Below are 22,627 nucleotides of genomic sequence, written 5' to 3'. Positions count from 1 at the left end.
ATATTCTTCTGATGGTAGGAAATAGACAAATCATCGGCTTACTGTTTACTAAAGGTCTGAGAGATTTATAATATATCTAGTGTCTAGTGTCTATTTAAAACATAAAAAAATGAAAAACACAAAATATAATTACACAGTTTTAATAAAAAAATAAGATCTTAGAACTACATATTAGAGAGATCATATATTGTAAAAATATAAAAAAATTAATATACCCATGGGTCGGCAAAAGGCTAGTGATTTTCATACTTGTTATTTTTTTTTTTAATGAGGAAGAAAAGTTTCTTTTAGGAAGGTGTGAAGTAAACATTTGAAATAGATTTGAAATGTATGTTTTCAATTAAGATTGGTGATTTTAAAGAGGTATTTGATTAATAAGAGGAGTGAAATTAGGGCAGTCAAAGTGGGATGAATTTTATTTGTAATTTAGAAATTTGATATAATCCTAATAAAGATTATTTATGACATTTTCATTTATTGCCTGGCCATTTTCCTCAAGAGTTGTTTTCAATGAAAATATGAAATCCCTTTTCAACCAAGAAAATACTTGTAAGTGACCTAAAAAACTATAAGCATATTTGAGTTTTCATTTTTTTTCTATCTGAATACATATATTTTTAGTATGAAACCAAAATTTATAAATAATAATAATTTTATTTTAAATTATATATATATAGATAACCACATTTTTTATTGTTTCGTATTTTCTTTCTATTATATTAATGGAGTTAAAAGAAAATATAAAGTTATATTAACTATTTGTGTGTTGTGTGGGGTTGGAACATAAAAGGATGAAAATGATAGGGTTTTTTCCTTTACCCTATGAATACAAAAGTGTCGCTACTAATGTGATTTTCCTCTATTCATATACCCCTAGTGTACAAGTGCCTTGAATGTTTTGGGAGAGTGCAAGGTTACATTTATTTTAAGACGATCAAAGTGGGGTTCTCGCCAGATGAATATTCTCTCATTAAGTTTATGATAGGTATTTGGGGTTCAACATTTTTTTTTTGTCTTTGCGAAAATAAACATATGCTTTGCAAACTCTGATATAACACTTTTAATTTAGCCTTGTGTAGGATCTATCATAGTATCTTTTTATGAATTAGTAGGTGTGGGGAAATTGTGGAAGTTTAAGATGGATTCTCTTTCATCCTTTTCATTCGACTGGGATGTGAGGGATCTATGGTATACACAAATATGGTTCCACTTTCCCTATATTCATGCAAATATGAGATTGGATTGTAATAGATTGCAAGTATATTATGGAAGTGCACAAATGATTTCGATCCAAATCTAGCCCAGACCTCAGGTCTGACCTCTTTTTCTTTGTGTTGAGAGCCTTTTTTGTCAAAACACAAATTTTGATTTGGGGGTTTCTTTTCAAAACATTGTAAAATATGTAAGTGGGAAGTCATTTCTCATGAGGTTTGTGGAAATAGATGCAGTGAAAGATATGAAAATGAATGTCAAATATAACCTTGGTATACTGCTAAATATTCAAAATTTTATTTAGGAAGGAAAATTGTTACAAGATTTCAATCATTTTAAAGACTATGGAATTGAATGTAATTCCACTATTAACATCAATTTGAGGCTCCATGGAGTAAATCCAAGAATGGATAATCCAAATCGACCAGCTTCATCTACTAGATCCCCAAATGGGATAAATTCAGTAAAGGATGATGTGAAAGAGAAATCTTGCATACCAGATGTACATATCATAAATCTACCAACCCCAGGTATTTACATTCTTGAAGAGACAAAAATGTTTTGAGACGAAGTAGTAAATATGCCAGAGGTAAGCAGTGTTTTCACAACCCTGCAAGCTAGAGCCCTTATATGTATATCTAATGGTTTTTCCCCAAGTCAGAAGAATTACATCAATGGGTCTTCACCAATTGGAACAATAAATATGATATTTACTTCTGCTCCCTAGGGATTTTTGCTGTACAATTCGATAATAAGAAATATATACACTTTGGTTTATATAATGGGTCATGGTTTTGCAGTAGGAAATGCCTATTCGTAGCACCATGGTTTCCAGATTTTGACACTGTAACAATGGTGGTTACGAAGATTCTGGTATGAGTGAGACAAAAAAAATTTGCTCTCCCTTTCTTCCATTAGCAAGTATTAGAAAGCATGAAAACACATTCGGTAGGTTTTTAAATATGGATGAAGAAATAATCGAAAAAGTATTTTTGACATTTTCTAGGATTTGTGTTGAGGTAGAGCTTAGTAAAGGCCTACCAGATCATATCCATTTGTATCATAAATTTTTTAAGTGGATTGAAATACTAGATTTTAAAAACATGACATTCAGGTGTTGGGTTTGTCTACAAAAATGATATTTTTAGAATACATGCCCACAAGCTAGAAATATTACAAAAAGGATAACTAAAAAGACACCAAAACTGAAATGGATGGAATGTACTAGATCTTACATATTTCATAAGATGGCGAAGAAGAAATAAATGAGAATCATAAAAAAGTGAAGGAAAGGAATCAACAAGGACCTGAAGCAAAAGAGGGTGAAAACAAGTAGAAAGACACCGCAAATCACACTATGAAATACATTGAATTAAAAATTATCTAGGTACCAAAATAGTAGGATGAAGAAATATAGACACTCAACTAGTGGGTGCGACAAAGAAGACACATATATCTAAGAGTTCTAAATTAGGTAAAGAAGTGCACATGAAGATGGAAGGAGAAGAAATTGAGATAGTAATGGCCACTTGCAATTAAGGAGATTGGAGAAAGGTGGAGAAAAAGAAAGGAGAAAAGAGGAAGCTCAAGATTTTTTATCACACTTTGACTCGATAATTTTATGTAATATTTATAGTATTTTTATTTTTTGAGCATTAATCGAAAGGTTGAATTCATCAAATCTTTTGGCCATCCACAAAATGTAATTTTTCATTTGGTTTTTAGGTTCAATAAAATACATTTTTTCTTTAAATATAAAGAAACTATATAGTAGTTAATTAAGTTTCTGGGATACCCAAAAAATCCTTTACACTAGGTATTAGAGTTGTCTCTAATATAAGTCAAATTCAATTCCAATTGACATGTCTAACGATTTGTAATAAGGTGATAAGAAAATGTAAACTTTCTTGGTAACTTCAAAATAAAAAAGATGATATAAAATCCATATTTAAGCCTCCTCAAGATTGATTGTCATCACAAGGTAAACATTCAATTGTAGAAATTTATTATTACATGCACAAAGATATAAAGGATGGGATCATCAAAGTGTGTGCTAGCCACAAGGAGATGGAAGATAGAAGAGTACTAGAAGCCTCTGAATATTTTGTCAAACAACGATATCTGCAACTACATTTCCTGCAAGGAACGCCTCCAAAATATTACATATAGGAAAATATTTGGAATCCAAACATCCTATATATATATATATATATATATATAGATATATATATATATATATATATGTATATATATATATAAACTTTGTTGTATCAAAATATCTTAAGTACTGAAAGATAAAAAGGAGGGGAATAACAAACCCATCTGATTACTATATGTTTCCATCCTAGGAATATTTTATCTCTTATTTGTTCTTTTAATGTCCCTTTCTTAAGGGGTTATGGAAAAATTATTTCTATCCACTAGAGGAATGATCAATTTGACCAGACACAAAAAGTGAGCATTTTAGCTCTTCATTTAACAACCCATTTTCGTAACACATCATGTATGTAAACACAACTATGTGAATCATGGAAATATATAAATTTATGAGAAAATGATTTTATTATTGCCAAAGAAGAGGAATATATGAGCCCAAAACTCTTAGGTGAAATCTATTTGTGTGTTTATTGGAATAATTGTTGTGTGTATGTTTTTTTCCTACGGTGTACAATGAGAAAGCCCATACTAGCTTCAATTAATTTCCTTGAATACTACCTAAACCAAGTACTGAAATACACTAAAAGCCATAAAAATTTTGGAACAAGAAACATAGGTTATCTCAATGGCCATATATATCCCCTTCATCAAGGAATATGGTTGGTAGAAGGGAAGGTACAAGAAAACATGTTTGAAGGTGTGAAGGAAAAGACTAATAATGTGTGATCATCGAAGTGAAGTGTGAAGGAAGGAAGTGGTGAGTATGTGAAAGGATATGAACAAGAGTGGTCACAAAGAGCATAAATGAGAATAAGTAGTCTTGCCAGATAAACACAACTATGTGAATCATGGAAATATATAAATTTATGAGAAAATTATTTTATTATTGCCAATGGGGAGGCATATATGAGCCCAAAACTCTTAGGTGAAATCCATTTGTCCATTTATTGGAATAATTGTTGTGTGTATGTTTTTTCCCTATGGTGTACCATGAGAAAGCTCATACTAGCTTCATTTAATTTCCTTGAATACTACCTAAACCAAGCACTGAAATACACTAAAAGGCATAAAATTTTTGGAACAAGAAACATAGGTTATCTCAATGGCCATATATATCCCCTTCATCAAGGAATATGGTTGGTGGAAGGGAAGGTACAAGAAAACATGGTTGAAGGTGTGAAGGAAATGACTAATAATGTGTGATCATTGAAGTGAAGTGTGAAGGAAGGAAGTGGGTGAACATGTGAAAGGATATGAACAAGAGTGGTCACAAAGAGCATAAATGAGAACAAGTAGTCTTGCTAGATAGAGGGAAAAAATATCTACAGTAAGTCGAATGACTAAGTTAGATTGGATTTCCTTAAAAGAAACATTCGAAAGCTAATGTGATATTCCTTTCATCTCTTATATAGAGGCCATTATAAAGTGTATCGAAGCCCAAAGGATTAGTGGGAAGTAAGGTGGAGTAGTAATTTTAAATAACAATGGTATGTTCTATTCTTAAGAATAATTTACTTCAATGACTGTTTAGCAACCCAATGACAATTTCCAATTATATCTAGAAGAAATCAAATTAACTTAGAAACATTGACGCTAAATGCGGATATAGCATAAAATCATATGTAGAATACAATACAAGACAAGAGGACACAAGATGTGGTGGATGCCAGGTACATACCCCAATGTGGGGAAACCATTTGATCAAATCTTCTTATTACTCTTCGATAGTTCAACAGACAGAGAGAGTACAAATATCATAAATAGAATCTGAAAACAAATCTTCCAAATGAGTAGTAAAACCAACAGTCAATGCATCCCTAACCAAAATTTCAGTGGTGGCCAAAGCTACCCCAAAATGTCATCCAAACAGCTCAATCAACAATAATCCAATTCTGCCTTCCAGGAGTGATCCAAGATCTTTTGCTTATAGATGTATTAAAGAATTACATGGACAAATTGCAGTTTAAACATAGAAAGTTAATGTGCACATGAGAGCAGAGGAGAAACACATAAAATCATGAAAGTGGACAAGAGACTTGATAGTGGAGTTCATCCAATTTGGACTACGTCTTCGGGCCCTGCTCAATCAATGGGGAGGTCTTCATTCAATAAGTGGCATGAGAAAGAAGAGTACAATCATCATTTACACAAAAAGCAGTCTTATACCCCCACTCTGGAAAATGGCCAAAAAATGGAGAGCTCTATTGTAGAAACTAGCATCATCATTAAGTTCCTATCAATGAAAGGTGCAAAATCAATAAAAAACTTGCCCAATTCTGACACTAGACCAAAACTGACCCCATGGAAAATGTTCTCAAGAAAAGGTTTTGCCCGCTGTCATAGCTCTGCTCAGGGTTCTGCAACCTACAATTCATCTGCCTTGAAGTACGTGCATGCTCCCTTCCATGATGCACTGTGCAAAAAGGTTTAAATATAAATTGGTGGGCGGATAGTCCAAAGGACGACCATTGGGCACATTGTTTAAAAATAAATGATGGTTGAGTAGGGGTCGAGGGATAAAATCCAGCTCCTCCTGAATTGAACACATAATTGTTTTGATTTTCGAGCCGTTGGGTGGCACATCCACTATTTTGGTGGTCTGTGCCCCCATTTTCTGGTGGTGTCCATTTTGTTGGTGAGGTGGAGGGGAAGTGGGGTTGAAAACCCATCCCTATCCATATATATAATACATTATGTCGTATGGGCTTTAGGGGTGGCAGGGTTATGGCCGCCGACCCCATTATATATCTTATTTGGTTACAGTGGTTCTGATGGTGGTGGGGTTATGGCCGCTCGCCCCATTTTTTAATATATATATTTTTTAAATAAATAAGCATCGGCCCTTTTTGGAATTTGCCAGACCTTAGGCAGAACAAGACAAATTGCCACACCCACAATTTAGCCCAGAAAACTAGCTGGATTTTGGTGCCAGATTCTTGCCGAACTACGCCCTACTTAAGCCTGCCACATGGGTGAGTCAACCCACAACTTTGACTGCTTCTATCTTCTTCACATGGAATTAGATTGAAGTGTCATTTGTACCAATGGAATTAGGGAGACAAGAACTTTGACCTAACTTCAAGTTAATCGGTTCTCTGCCACATTGAATTTTGAGTATATTTCATGCCCCTGGTGTCTGGAGATCCACCTGCATCAATCGTCCCCATCGAGGAGATTTTGGACCACCAAAAGATTTATCAGTCAATTGGAATGTGAGGGAATTTTTCCCTCACTCTTTATTTTTCCAACAATTTTTCCTTTCTAGGGTGCATCCCTTTGAAATGAACTCGAAGGTATTCCACATCTCCCCGTCATGAAGTCCTAGTTCTTCTGTGAAGGATGATATCTTCAGGAAACTCATCGAGATACTCTAGTGAAAAATCATCAACTATAGGAACTGACCTCACCCCTTTGGCGTCCATAATCAATGGTGGCTCATAAAGCTTTAAGTTTTCCACATTCACTATGGAGTACATTTGCATATATGATGGCAAATCGAGAGGAAAGGCATTGTTTCAAATCTTCTGCAAGACAGTGAATGGACCATACCAGATTGATTTCAACTTCTTCCCTTCTCCGTTCATTCTGTCCTTGCTGATATGGAACCACACTTTGTCACCCACTTGAAATTGATGGTCGACTCGATGTTTGTCATGTTGAGCCTTGTTCCGGGCTTGGCTTTTCTCCAACTGCTCCTGTACTGCTTGGTGAATCAACTGGATCCACTGAATGAACTTTTGTGCTTTGTCCTTGTCATCACGTCCACTAGAGTCATCTTCCCTTCCAAAGACTATATCAAAAGGATCTTTCGGTGGGTATCAAAAGCATGTCTCAAATGGTGACCATGCATAGATGAGTGCACTACTCGACTGTAGGAATGTTGCACATAGGTAAGATGCTCATCCCATAACTTAGGATGGTTTCCACAATATCCTTGCAACAAGTGTTCAATGGTGTGATTGACAACCTCTTTCTGTCTGTCAGTCTTTGGATGAAATGTCATGCTTCTTTTCAACTTGGTGTCCATCATCTTCCACAAGCTGCTCTAAAACTCTTCGAGAAAGTGAGAGTCCTGATCTGACATACCTATATGGGTAACCCAAAATGGACCCAAACATGCTGAAAGAAAAGATAAGAAGTCTTCTCTACACTGATTTTCTTTTTGCGAGGCATTAAAATACACATATTACTGAAATGGTCAATGACAACATACAAATAGTCCTAACTTTTTTTAGACAAAGGCAAACCTCCTACAAAATCCATTGACAAACTTTCCCAGTGGTGTGTAGAGCGTGAGATTTCCATTAGAGGGCTTCGAAGCAGAGCACATCACACATCCCTTTACATAACGAGTCACAGTGTTCTTCATATGTGACCAAAAGAAAAATCTTTGTACATGACCCAATGTTTTCTCAACACCGAAATGACTAGGCACAAGGGAGGTGTGGACATATTGGATTACATGTACCCTTTCTCTTGTGGGTATCCACAATTTACAAAGGTGATACAACAATATCCCCTACAAGTCATAGTTGTCCACCTGTGAACCATGGGTTAGTTTAGCATAAATCCCCTTAAAGTCATGATCGTTAGCATATAGTTCAGTATAACTTTCAAAGGATAACGAAGCACTATGAAAAATAACAGAAGCAGAAATATGATGGTGAGATAGCATATCATCCACTTTGTTGCTAGTGCCCTTCTTATACTTTATTACCAGATGAAATTGCTGAAGAAAACCCATCCACCTAATTTGAAAAGCTTGTTGCAACTTGGTTTGTGACTAAAGATACTTGAAGGGCTGATGATCTTTATGGATGATGGTCTCCTTGCTGATCAAGTAGTGTTTCCTCCTTTTCACACTCTAGAACAAGGCACATAACTACTTGTCAGAAGTGTGATAGTTTATCATAGCCTGAGAGAATTTTTCTGAATGGTAACATATTGTCTTCTTTCGTTACATCAGTACAACTTCCATGGCATATCTGTTGGCATATGTCTTGATCTTGAATGGCTGTTGGAGATTTGGTAAGGCTAAGACCGGTCTGGTGCTAATATTTTCTTTTAATGTTTGGAAGGACTTTTGTTGCTTTCCTCCCCATTGAAAGACATGCTTTACACTTGTCAGTGTGTGTAAAGGTGTTTCAATAATAGAGAAATTAGAAATAAATCTCCTCCAAATCTCTACTGCACACAAAAGGTTGCGATCCTCGGTTACACTTGTAGGCTTAGGCCAATTTACAATTGCTTCAACTTCAGAAGATCAATTTTTAACTGACCATGACCAACAATATGACCTAGTTAAACTAAATAGGTTTTCCCAAACTCACACTTTGACAATTTTACATAGAGTTTTTCTTTTTTAGATACATCAAGCACTTTATTTACATGGAATACATGTTCATTCCAACTTTTACTAAAGACAATAATATCATCTAGATATATGAGAACAAATTCATCAATGAAAGGCCTAAAGAGATCATTCATGACCCTCATGAAAGTAGCTGGAGCATTGTAAAGCACGAATGGCATCACCATCCATTCGAACAACCCCTATTTGGTCTTGAAGGCAATTTTCCACACATCCTGCTCTACAATTTGGACTTGGTGATAACCACTACGCAAATCCAATTTGGTGAAATAAATAGCATTCATTAACTAATATAGTAAATCATCAATGCGCAGGAGAGGGTAATGATTTTTCACCATGATTTTGTTTAGTGCTCAGTAATCCACGCACATCCTCCATGTGCCATATTTCTTTGGCACTAAGATAATTGGTGAGCTACATGGAGAAGTGCTTGATCTAATGACCCCTTGGTTCAGTAGTTCCCACACTTGCCTTTTGATCTCCATCTGAATAGTTTACATCCTGTACATGCAAATATTTTGTAAAGGACCGTCATGCTACAAATGGATCTTATGTTGGATTTCCCTCTTCGGAGGTAATACCCATGGTTCCTGAAACATATCATCATAGTTAGAAATTAATTCACATAATTCCTTTTTATGCATATGATCACAAGCATGGAAAGCATTAGAAAATTTTGCATCTTTCCCCCTTACAACCATAAGCATGCCAACCTTCCTAGAATTCACCAACCTCTTCATTTGTGCTGCACTTACAAGGCGGGCATTGGTTTTAGTTTGATGAGTCTTTAGAATATATTCTACCATATCTTTTATTATTTGGTATTTGCTTCCATGACGAAAGAATATTGCTTTTCTATCATATAGATATGGACCCCCTAACACCATGCCATAGATATGCAATGGCATCACATGAAGTTCTACCTCATCCACTAACTTAGAAGTGATGACAAATTTAACCTTGGACTGCCTAGTTACATTCATTTCCTCGTTATCATGTATCCATCCAAGCGGGTAAGGTTTTGCATGTGGTTTGGTTTCTAAGCCTAGCTTCTTTACCAATGACTCTTAAATTAAATTTTCTTGAGATCCGATATCAAATAGAATTTCCACTTTTTTATGATTTATGACAACTCTAATATGAAATAACTCAATTATCTTTCATCCATTAGAAAGAGAGTCATCTATTGAACTAGTGCCTTCAAGTGATTCAGAATTAACATGAGGTGTAAGAGTACCTTTTTTCCTGCTACCATGATCAATGCTCCATCTCTAGAATCAGATCGAAGGTCTTCTTGCATAGTTGACACTGTCTTCTACTTGCCTTTTCCTCCATACCTCTTTGGTCCCTTTTCAGGGTATAATCTCCAACAATGATCTTCGTCATGACCTTCATTTTTTTCAGTGAGTGAAATAAGGTCTTTCTCCTTCATCTTTCTTGGTTGATGCTATCCTCTTCTCCTTTCTTTTCTTTCACTTTGGGTTTGCCATTTGGAGGTTTGAAGGGTGGTTTGTTGAGATGATCATCTATTTCATTTTCTTCCCTTGTTCTCCAAGATGAATAACCTTTAAACTGGTCGAGTCAATAGTATTTGGTTCAAACAATAATAATGAATGTCTAATGTAACTATGTAATGATCTAATATACTTAGTTACTACTGCAGATGAGTCAAGGGCAATGCCAAAATTAAGTCCTTGTTTTCTAAACTCCTCGATAAACCTTTGAACATCCTGACCTATGCCTTGCCTTAAGTATTTCCAATCCATTAAGGAATTTTTATTATAACCCAAGGGATAAAATTGTTCCTTTAATGCAAAAATGAAACTAGGCCATGAGTAAAGAAGATTACCCACACTCTTGCTGCTTCACAACTTTCTCTCCCACCAAATGAGAGTGGTGCCACTCAATCAAAGAGAGGCTAGCTTAATCTTTGCATCGTCCTCTTTGATCTATTCAATCTTGCAGTAGATTTCAATCTCCCTGATCCAGTTACTAATCCTTTATGCATTACTTTAACCATTATACATGGGAAGATCATATTTAACATCTAATTCAAAGAAAGGTTTCTTAGATGCATGCCTAGAATTTCTATGATGATGAGAAGAAGAATAACTTTCACTCGTGGAAGGAGAACGAGGGCTTATTCTCCACCATTTCCATGCACTGAGCCTTGTTCTTCTGGATTTCTCCCTTCTACTTTCTCTAACCTTGAAAGCAATTGACCGACATTTTCTGCCATTGTATAGAAGTTTTTGCGGAAATTGCACTCCTCTTCATGATGAGCCTCTTCATCTTCCATGTTTCTCCTTCGATGTACACACCTCTCTTCGGGATCAAAAGAATTTAGTTTCCCTTTGCCTCTTCAGAGCCCGTTTCTTGTTAGCATACAAAAATGAAATTCACATCTACAAAGACCTACTCCAATACCACTTGATCCAATATATTTTTCTTATAGATGTATTAAATAATTACATGGATAAATTGCAGCTTAAACATAGAAATTTAATGTGGACATGAGGGAAGAGGAGAAACACATAAAAATATGAAAGAAGACAAGAGACTTGATAACGAAGTTCGTCCAATTTGAACTACATCTTCAGGCGTTGCTTAATCAATTGGAAGGCCTTCATTCATTAAGTTGCATTAGAAAGAAGAGTATAATAATCATTTACACAAAAAGGAGTCTTATACCTCCACTCTAGAAAATGGCTGAAAAATGGAGAGCTCTGTTGCAGAAATTGGCATCACCATTGAGTTCTTGTTGCCAAGAGGTGAAAAATCGATAAAAAACTTGCCCAATTCTGACACTGGACCAAAATTGACGCATAGAAAATGTGATTAGGTAAGGTTCCACCCCCTATTGCAGGTCTGCTTAGGATTCCGCCACCTATAATTGATCTGCCTCGTAGTATGTGTGTGCTCCCTCCTCTGGTGCATTGTGCAAAAAGGTTTAAATATAAATTGGTGGGCGGATAGTCTAAAGGAGGACCATTAGGTGCATTGGTTAAAAATAAATGATGGTTGAGGAGAGGTTGGGAGATCAAATGCCACCCCTCTCGAATTGAACATATAATCGTTTTGATTGTTGAACCATTAGGTGGCACCACCTTTTTCCACTGACGTCTGTTATATTGGTGAGGTGGAGGGGCGACGGGGCTGACAACCTACGCCTCACCATATATATAATACGTTAGGTTGTTTGGGCTTCGAGGGTGGTAGGGTTATGGCCACTCATGCAACTATATATATATTATTTGGTTATGGTGGTGTCAGGGGCAGTGGGTTCATGGCTACCCACCCTATTTTTTAATATATATTTTTTTCATATAAATAACAACTAGAACCTTTTGCGATTTTCTAGAAACTTAGATGGTAGAAGATAAATTAACGGACACACAATTTTCCTGGAAAACTGGACGAATTTCATTACTATATTCTTGTTGAATTGTGCCCTCCTTAAGCTTGCCACATTGGTAAGTCAACCCATAACTTTGACTACTTCTATCTTCTTCATACAGTCGCGGATTTTAGTGTCATTCACACCATTGGAATCGGGGTGACGAGCACTTCAATCTGATGTCAAGTTAATTGGCTTTATGCCACTTTGAATTTTGAGCCCTTTTCATGCCATTGGTGTCTAGAGATCTATCTGGATCAAGGAGTGTCAAATTAAACCTAAAATAGTTTGATCGAACCCAGTTCGCAAACTCCTTCATTTAGGTGTCAATAAATGCGGTCTAGATAAATCTAAATTTTGGCCCAAAACCAAAAGTCAAGGATGGTCAAATCTCTCTTGGTCAACGTTAGTCAAGATTGAACTAAAGCTCTAAAATTTCGGCCTGTTTTGACCCAGAAAAACTTGGTCTCCTATCCCACTTGTGAAGATGAGAGAGGTTCCCTCCAAATGGTAAGAACCAAACAAGTGAAGAGAGATATGATTTGATGTGTGTTTATGTCCAAATGAGAGAAGGGTCACTCTTATTTGTACAATTCATTTACGGTGAGGAGACACATAAATTGGGTTTCATGAGCATACATTTGACCGAGGCCTACCTTGACAATTTGTCCATAAGAAGAATAAATTCATAATTCCATTTCTTCTTGTCATAATGAAATGATCTTTATATAAAAATTATACCCCTCTAAAAGCGGAATCAAATGCAATAATCATATCCATCATATTATCCATCCTAACATAATATTTATCTCTAGTTTCCAATTTTAACATGGATGAATTGAATCACTATTGTGCTTTACATGAGGGTGTGAGACCACCTGGTACTTGTTACCCAGTTGTTAAACCATTAGAACATGGAAATTTGAATCATTGTGGTGCTTCTTTTACACCACCTTAACAGTGGACTAGAGACCCTTGCGATTCTTGTCATGAATAGGTAGTCATGAAACCACCAAAATAAATTGATTCAACCTCTTCCAACTCAAGAATAACTTCTGTGAACTTGGAAAAAGCCCTGTATTTAAAATCAGTGGGTAGGTGAGTCACCTTAGTGCTTACTACTATAGAACACTTGTGAAACCAACTAGATAGTGGACTCTGTCTCTGGGGTATGTCACTAAGGATTGTGTGACAAACTCCTTGATTGAGAATTCCCTCAAACTTTTGTTATGGCTAGATGGTGGACAACTGCAAGAAAGACCATAGTGTAGTTGGCCTATTATTGGGTGAAGAGATAAGTATAAATAGCTTATCCATTTGGTTTTCTGAAATCTAATGATTTTTGTCAGATTATATAGCTAGCAAGATTTTATGTGTTTATGAATGTGGTGAATGTAAGAGTTGCAAGGATCACAGATGTACTCATGGGTGGAATGATATCATGTACTTCCATGAAGTCTTAATGCTTACTTGCAAAATGATTTTCTTTATTATGATGTTGAGCATGGGGGAATTAGGTTGTCACGTGCATTCAGTTTTTCCTCTCATATTTATGATAAAAATATGTTTATGTAGCATAATTGGTTGGCCTATGTAAATTGCGAATTTTTGGCCTCAGGATTTTGGGACACAGTTCTTAAGACTCAGTTGTCTGAATTTTACATTTTAAATACCATCACAAAGTTTGATGGCTTGGAATTTAATCCCTTGGGTTGTAATTCGCCTTAGTACTAGAGAGAGGTGGGCACAAGGTTAATTCACCCTTCTTCTCTACAATTTTGTTACATAATTCATAAATTGGTCCTTGGGATTAGATGACAGATACAACTTATCGTTCAAATATCTATAGGTGAGTTGACAATGACTGGGCCCTTGTGAAACCAAGCCCCACTCGAACCATGACATGAAGGTTGACCATGGACCACAATTTGTAACTTAAGTGAAATTTTAAGGCATTATATTTGGAATACTTATATATCATAGAAAAAAATATTAAATATAATGTAACAATGTGCATATTGGTGGACATAACTAAATATCCCTCTTATGGTAACAACAGAAAAATTAAAACGGCTTTGATGGGATAAGGAATCTGGAGTGATAATAATTATTGCATCAAGTATATATATATATAGATAGGATGGGGAAATTTTAATTAGCTTGAATAAATAATAAATGTTTTTAAGTATTTATGTTTGGTTAGATATTTATAACTATTGCTTTAAAATTATGATAAAGTTTTAATTAAAACTTCTAGTGATAAAAAATTAATAAAAAATAGATTTGTATTCTTAAATTATTTTGAAATATTTTTCAAACTTCAAATTGAAATTTTTCATTTTCTTTTTATATAATTTTTTTTTAATAATTTATTAATAATTGAATTCCATATATATATATATATATAATTTTTATAGTAAATTTGCGACTTATTACCTTATAAATAAATTAATTATATATATAATTTAATCGAAGATTATTAAATTTTCTAATTTTTTTTAATAAAATAATTTATCACATTGGCACCATTAATAAATATAATAATATTAAAGTACAATATTAATAATGAAAATATTTATTTTGAACCTTTCAAATACGAAAAGGTATCTCATTATATATAAACTAATAAATTAAACAATATTAAATTAAAATTTTAACTAGCATTTGCACCAAATGTTGCAAAGAAAACGCCGTAAGGCATAAAGTACAGAAATCCATTATCCATGTAGTGTGTGCATTATTCAACAAGGTGGATCTCTCTAAATTTGTTGCAAACATTTATGTTGTTGCATTGCTAATTTATTTAGAATATACTACTACCTCCTCTTCTTGGAATATTAAATTTCTTATCACCCCATGATGACAATCCCTCTAATGATTGGCGTCACAATTTTTGCACTTTAGTGGCTTTACCTTCAACCTAAAAAAACATGAATTTAAGTCACTCAATTAAAAAGAAATTGCTAAATTGCTATTTATCAGATTTTGAGTAAAAACAATTAATAACTCATATTTACAACACTTCAAATATTTACAACCTATTAAGTCTTGTATTTATAACTCATATTTATAACCCTTTAAAATGAAACTAACTATCTATATTTTTATTAATAATAAAAATAATCTTCTTTATAAATCTAACACTCACATGCTACTCCTATATATTTATCTTATATTTAATATTGAGTGTCCATCAATTGAATGACAAGATGAAAGCTCAACTTAATTGCAGATTTTTGAACTGCTTTGTGGGAATTCATGTCCCATTAATTTAATGGCAAATTGAAGTTTCACATACAACACACATTTTATACCAGTTTCAGAGAGTTCATGAACAAACTTTCAAGGTTTTAATGGATCTAGGTCATTTGTATTTTCTCTCATATTCTGGGTCGTTTGTATTTTCTCTGATGTTGACTATACTAGAAATTGTCCCAAAAGGTACAAACCTTAATGTCCTTTTAATGATCAAGCCTTATGTGAAAAAAATCATATTGATGCACTAGTGTACATTGATTTGTTACATTTGTCTTGGTCTATAATAGAGGTGTAACAAATATGCATTGCAAGGTATGTTGAGAATTTGGTTATCTAGTAAGCTTAGAGTCATTCTTGAGTCATTATCTTTACCATCTCAGGAAGAAGAAGAAGAAGAAGAAAGCCTATTGAATTGAAAAAGAGCCCTAAAAGGTATTGGGATCCATGGGTCATTTTTTTGCATCATGTAGCAAGATAACATGGCTAATTGATTATGCCACATGAAGAATTAGCCTTTGCCAATATTTAGGCTTATAACTCGGTGATTTTTTATACTAATATTCTTATACCAATTTACCATGATAATTCTATTCTAAATTAAAACATTGTTTGTAGGCTATCGGGGGAGCTGAGCGTTTGCTCCCTGAAAATATACCTTCAAGGTTCCTTAGGTGGATAGCAGAGCTACTATACTTGACATTGGCAGTTTCTAATGTCGGGCTCTGTAAGGCCAGGATGCCCTTTTTGCTTCTTCTTTTTTTTTTTGGGTAAAACAAGAGACACATTGTACTAGAAGACATATAGGGATTCCGCAGAGGATTCTGTTAAGGTTAAAGTCAAATAACTATGAGTAAAATTCATAGGTACTTTTTTGAAGTACTTATTCTGTTTCAAGAAAGATCATTCTATTGTACTAAGCAGTGTGAAATGACCCCGCTTAAGTAAATACTGTGTTAGTTCGAATAAGTTTGATAGAATTTAAAATAGGCCATGAACTACTAAGATTTGGCAGAGCTTTATGAATGTTCAGTTAAGTTAGCAGGCTGTTGTCCAGAGGCACAGTTTCAAAGAGAAAATGCCATCTTAAATGAACATTGTTTATTTACTTGTGGAAAATAACCATTAAATAGTCCAATTGAGAGGCAAATGCCAGTATGCAGCCTGCATTTTTTTATTATCAAAAGAAGTTAAAGCTTGTTATGCATACCAAATGACAAATACTAATCATTCACATCGTAATAAGGGTTGGAAATTAATAATTCTAGAGGCACCAAATACAAGAGTTCAATACAACGATAAAGCTTATTAACAAACGCAGGGTAGCATTGTCATGCAGGGCACACCAATCACCCATTTGCTACATGAGTTTCCAAAGCATCACTGGACTCTGGCATGATTAGCATTCAACTTGCATTTTACGAGATAGTAAAGATACATGGACAGGGTATCTCTAGAACATGACATCATGCTCCTGAGTAACAAATCTAAAAGAAATCTGTATAAACAAAACAAATACATTTCCAACTGGCTTATCACATATTTCCTTAAAATTTGTGATAGATAACCTACCATAAACAATCCAAAACTCAAACTGGACTGGACGATCTCTTATATCTAAACAAGACTGGGGACTTGAGGCTGTTGTGCAAATTACTACATACACATTCCATGACAACCTGTACTACAAACTTTCAAATATAATCTGAGCTCCCATATCCCTCTCAAGGAATTATAAGTTTTTCTCCAGCATAGATGGTGTCATCAGTGTACTTATTTGCAGATTTTATTTGATCAACTGAAACCTACACTGAACCAAGGAAACAGAACCAGTTAAACAAGACTTATACAATGGATAGAAGGGAACAAGATGGCAACTTTAGTTTCACATGCATTCAAAAAGCTGAACAGCAACTACGCTAAGAAATGCTCTACAATAAGGCGGAACAAAGAATAAAGATACTTGATAAATAGAGTGAGACCACTCACCAAAATACAAGAGTTCAATACAACGATAAAGCTTATTAGTAAACGCAGGGTAGCATTGTCATGCAGGGCACACCAATCACCCATTTGCTACACGAGTTTCCAAAGAATCACTGGACTCTGGCATGATTAGCATTCAACTTGCATTTTACGAGATAGTAAAGATACATGGACAGGGTATCTCTAGAACATGACATCATGCCCCTGAGTAACAAATCTAAAAGAAACCTGTATAAACAAAACAAATACATTTCCAACTAGCTTATCACATATTTCCTTAAAATTTGTGATAGATAACCTACCATAAACAATCCAAAACTCAAACTGGACTGGCCGACCTCTTATATCTAATCAAGACTGGGGACTTGAGGCTGTTGTGCAAATTACTGCATACACATTCCATGACAACCTGTACTACAAACTTTCAAATATAATCTGAGCTCCCATATCCCTCTCAAGGAATTATAAGTTTTTCTCCAGCATAGATGGTGTCATCAGTGTACTTATTTGTAGCTTTTATTTGATCAACTGAAACCTGCACTTAACCAAGGAAACAGAACCAGTTACACAAGTCTTATACAATGGATAGAAGGGAACAACATGGCAGCTTAGTTTCACATGCATGAAATGAACACTGTTTATTTACTTGTGGAAAATAACCATTAAATAGTCCAATTGAGAGGAAAATGCCAGTATGAAGTTTGCATTTTTTATTATCAAGAGAAATTAAAGCTTGTTATGCATACCAAATGACAAATACTAATCATTCACATCGCAATATGGGTTGGAAATTAATAATTCTGGAGGCACCAAATACAAGAGTTCAATACAACGATAAAGCTTATTAATAAACGCAGGGTAGCATTGTCATGCAGGGCACACCAATCACCCATTTGCTACATGAGTTTCCAAAGCATCACTGGACTCTGGCATGATTAGCATTCAACTTGCATTTTACGAGATAGTAAAGATACATGGACAGGGTATCTCTAGAACATGACAATGTGCCCCTGAGTAACAAATCTAAAAGAAATATGTATAAACAAAACAAATACATTTCCAAGTGGCTTATCACATATTTCCTTAAAATTTGTGATAGATAACCTACCACAAACAATCCAAAACTCAAACTGGACTGGACGATCTCCTATATCTAAACAAGACTGGGGACTTGAGGCTGTTGTGCAAATTACTGCATACACATTCCATGACACCCTGCACTACAAACTTTCAAATATAATCTGAGCTCCCATATCTCTCTCAAGGAATTATAAGTTTTTCTCCAGCATAGATGGTGTCATCAGTGTACTTATTTGCAGATTTTATTTGATCAACTGAAACCTGCACTCAACCAAGGAAACAGAACCAATTACACAAGTCTTATACAATGGATAGAAGGGAACAAGATGGCAACTTTAGTTTCACATGCATTCAAAAATCTGAACAACAACTACGCTAAGAAATGCTCTACAATAAGGTGGAACAAAGAATAAAGATACTTGATAAATAGAGTCAGACCACTCACCAAAATACAAGAGTTCAATACAACGATAAAGCTTATTAATAAACGCACGGTAGCATTGTCATGCAGGGCACACCAATCACGCATATGCTACATGAGTTTCCAAAGAATCACTGGACTCTAGCATGATTAGCATTCAACTTGCATTTTACGAGATAATAAAGATACGTGGACAGGGTATCTCTAGAACATGACATCATGCCCCTAAGTAACAAATCTAAAAGAAACCTGTATAAACAAAACAAATACATTTCCAACTGGCTTATCACATATTTCCTTAAAATTTGTGATAGATAACCTACCATAAACAATCCAAAACTCAAACTGGACTGGACGACCTCTTATATCTAATCAAGACTGGGGACTTGAGGCTGTTGTGCAAATTACTGCATACACATTCCATGACAACCTGTACTACAAAATTTCAAATATAATCTGAGCTCCCATATCCCTCTCAAGGAATTATAAGTTTTTCTCCAGCATAGATGGTGTCATCAGTGTACTTATTTGCAGTTTTTATTTGATCAACTGAAACCTGCACTTAACCAAGGAAACAGAACCAGTTACACAAGTCTAGAAGACTACAACATGGCAGCTTAGTTTCACATGCATTCAAAAAGCTGGAACACATATCCCCATATTAAACCACGTCCTAATCAGAGAGTTGCTATGATTGACAATCTAGGCCATGACATTGCCACATCACATATACACTACATCCACTTTAATTATAATTTCTTTCTGACGGGCCTTCCGCCGATTCTCGGAATAGATTTGCCAGACCCTCTTCTATACAGATCTGATATTTCATTCAACTGGTTCATTCAACATTCCCTTCGGCTTCAGGAAGCTCATGGAATTCTGATAAATACATGCCAAGAAATGGAACCAGCACAAATAAAAGCTCTCAAGGAAGGAAGGTTCTGAGCGCTGTTGAAATGACCCCTTGTATTTATCCCGTTGGGCTGCTAATATCTTTGTCTCTTTCAGAATCTGAAGAGAAGTTTGAGAAGGAGGGCTGCCTCAAATGGCTGGACCGCCAACCTGCCTCGACAGTTATGTTCGTTTCTTTTGGGAGCCGCGGCACCCTGTCGGAGAATCAGATTCAGGAACTAGCTTTGGGGCTAGAAGCAAGTGTGCAATGGTTCCTTTGGGTGTTGCGTAAGGAGCCTCCTCCTCCAACTGAATCCACGATGACTACCGAAGCAGATATGAGGAAGGTTCTACCTGAGGGTTTCGAGACTCGAATCCAGGACCGTGGATTTGTGGTGGATTCATGGGCGCCTCAGATTGCTGTCCTCTCTCATCCATCCACAGACGGTTTCCTTTTTCATTGCGGTTGGAATTCAATGATCGAAAGCATCTTACATGGAGTGTCGATGATCGCTTGGCCTCTCTTTGTTGAACAGAGAATGAATGCCTTCCTTCTAGTGAAGGAGATGAAGGTGGGCATTGAAGCGTAGAAGGGCGCAGATGCATTGGTGAAGAGAGAGGAAGTGGAAAGAGCGGCGAGGGAATTAATGGAAGGAGATGGGGAATGGAAATGAAGAAGGGGATGGCAAAATTGAGGGGAAGGCCCATCATTGAGTGACAACTGTCTTAAGGATGGAAAACATCACGAAAATGGTTTCTAAAAAGCGCAATATTCTCAACTTCCTACGACATTCCAATAATCTGAACCGCCTACAACATTTTTCCACGACGATCTAATGGCTGGAGTTTATTCCACCGTCTAACAATCGATCTAAAGGGCAATAACGAGACATCATGGCATGGAGGGGAGTTCCTTTCAGAGGGAACGCCTTACGGCGTAAATATTTTCGAACTCCTGAAAGGGTATACCTATCCACTCTTAAAACTATTTTGCAGATGGTGCAAGGCTTTATGAAACACAACCCCATGCCAGAATTCAGAGAGTTCACTCACGCAGTTGCATAAGCATTCGTGCCATAATACTAGATTTACTTCTCTGAGCCCATTAGACTTGAATGCTATTCTTCGACCCAAAAAATTGCAGACTTCTTCATGCATGGCAAATATCAGTGCTAAATGGTGTTCAGCATCCTTGTAATTATGATAAATTTCAGGTGATTGAATTACGATATAACTTTCAGGCAATTTAATTTGATTTGCAGATTCCAAAACATTTTAGTAATCAAATTTCCTTAATATTCTGCAATCTTGAATTTCATTACGTGTGCTCTTAACAACGCTCAGCAGACTTTGCTAGTTTCGATCAGAAGACTGCACCCTCACATTTCTTTGAAGGATCTGGGTGAAATGGCATGTTTATTATTATTACTGACAATGCAGTATCTATGGCGATCTGGCCTCTTCTGTGAATTCTGATTGTTTACTGGCATTCCATTTTAGTTTCTCTTTGAACCATCTCAGCTCTATGGTTGTTTCCCATCGATAAATAAAATCCATGGCTTAAGGAGATTCTCATGACAGAGAAAAGAAATGAAAGTGCGAAGTCATACTTGACATACAGAAAATTAAGAAACCATGAAAGAAAAGAATTAAAGGAATCAGAACCATTATATAAATTGCCATTGTTCCATTATAGTTCAAGCAAAATGTGGCTTCTTGATAGAGGAACATAACATGCTGCATTCATAGACATTTAATTGCTTGCTTCCTGAACATGATTTCTCATGGATACCACTGTACTCAAATTGCAAAGGCAAAATACATCACAAATACACAGACAGCAACTAAAATAAAAGAATCTTTAGCTCCTTATTGACCTACTACTACTCATGATGATCACCAGTGCTGTTGTTTCTGTAAAACCCCATCTGATCCTCTGAGCTCATCAAGAGGGACCGAAGAATCTCGCTGCTGTCGCTGGAAGCCCACTCCATCGGATCCACATAGCTTATGAGCGGCCGAAGAATCTCATGCACGACTATCCATCTGTTGCTGAAAACATCTGCAATCTTTATACCCACATAATTGACAGAGAAGGGTTTGTAGTCGCTCACAACTAGCGATTGCCCGTGGAGGAGAGTCTTTAGTCTTGTGCCCGCCGGAAGCTGCACCAGATCTGCCAAAGGCAGCCTCATGTTGGGAACCACATGGTACCTCACATTGTTCGAAAATTCTTGGCCTTCGCTTGAGAAAACGGAATCGTCGCTGAGAGTAAAGATGGTGAGGTTTTGCAGGCGCAGAAGCTCAGGGGACTTGATGCGCATGGCCAAGGCGAGGATGCTGTAACCGTGATCTCTAAGACTGAGCGCTGCATCTTGCAGCATGAAGGGCGTTATGAAATTTAGGGGATGATCAGGACCAGGACTAGCTGATGATGATGGTGATGGTGACATCATTGCAGGAACAGGGGCTCCCACAGTTGTGTCATAATTACTGTGATCAAGATCAAGATCAAGAAGCAGCTTGTCGACGCCATGGATCGCTAACAGCCCGTCATTGAGAATGTCAGGATGCGAGACAAGAACTCCATTAATGTACACTGGATGATACTCGGCTGGCATCTGAGTGGAGGGAGAGATGGAATCCTAGCGGCCACCTCCGTGAGAATTACCTGTGACGACAAGGCTGCAGTGGGTGGCAATGGCTTCCAGGTTTGTTCTGTTGGGCAGCTTTTGCAGATTGGCGTAGGTGAAGAGGCCCTTGGCGATGTGGTGGGAGAAGGCCCATCATTGAGTGACAACCGTCTTAAGGATGGAAGACGATCTAATGGCTAGAGTTTATTCCATCGTCTAAC

At 36.1% G+C, this 22,627-nt stretch overlaps 1 protein-coding gene and 1 pseudogene across 1 annotated transcript; one reads left to right on the top strand and one right to left on the bottom strand.

Annotated features, from left to right (window-relative positions):
• The first annotated feature begins 19,772 nt into the window (after window positions 1-19,772).
• LOC149239947 (UDP-glycosyltransferase 72B1 pseudogene) lies at window positions 19,773-20,363 on the top strand (annotated as a pseudogene).
• Window positions 20,364-21,656: 1,293 nt separating this feature from the next.
• On the bottom strand, window positions 21,657-22,394 carry LOC149239946 (fasciclin-like arabinogalactan protein 21). The gene has a single exon (XM_089370012.1). It carries the CDS (start codon window positions 22,392-22,394, stop codon window positions 21,657-21,659), a length of 738 nt encoding a protein of 245 aa, XP_089226138.1.
• Between the last annotated feature and the right edge of the window lie 233 nt (window positions 22,395-22,627).

Source organism: Pinus tabuliformis, chromosome 8, assembly GCF_031772625.1.
Source record: "Pinus tabuliformis cultivar Carrire ecotype Pingquan chromosome 8, CPIR1, whole genome shotgun sequence".
NCBI lineage: Eukaryota > Viridiplantae > Streptophyta > Pinopsida > Pinales > Pinaceae > Pinus > Pinus tabuliformis.
The sequence above is the reverse complement of the archived record's forward strand: the minus strand, read 5'-3'. Positions and strand labels throughout refer to the sequence as shown.

Bases quoted from the DNA above. Each gene is read 5' to 3' on its own strand.
- LOC149239946 (XM_089370012.1), bottom strand. From the start codon at position 22,394: ATGCCAGCCGAGTATCATCCAGTGTACATTAATGGAGTTCTTGTCTCG.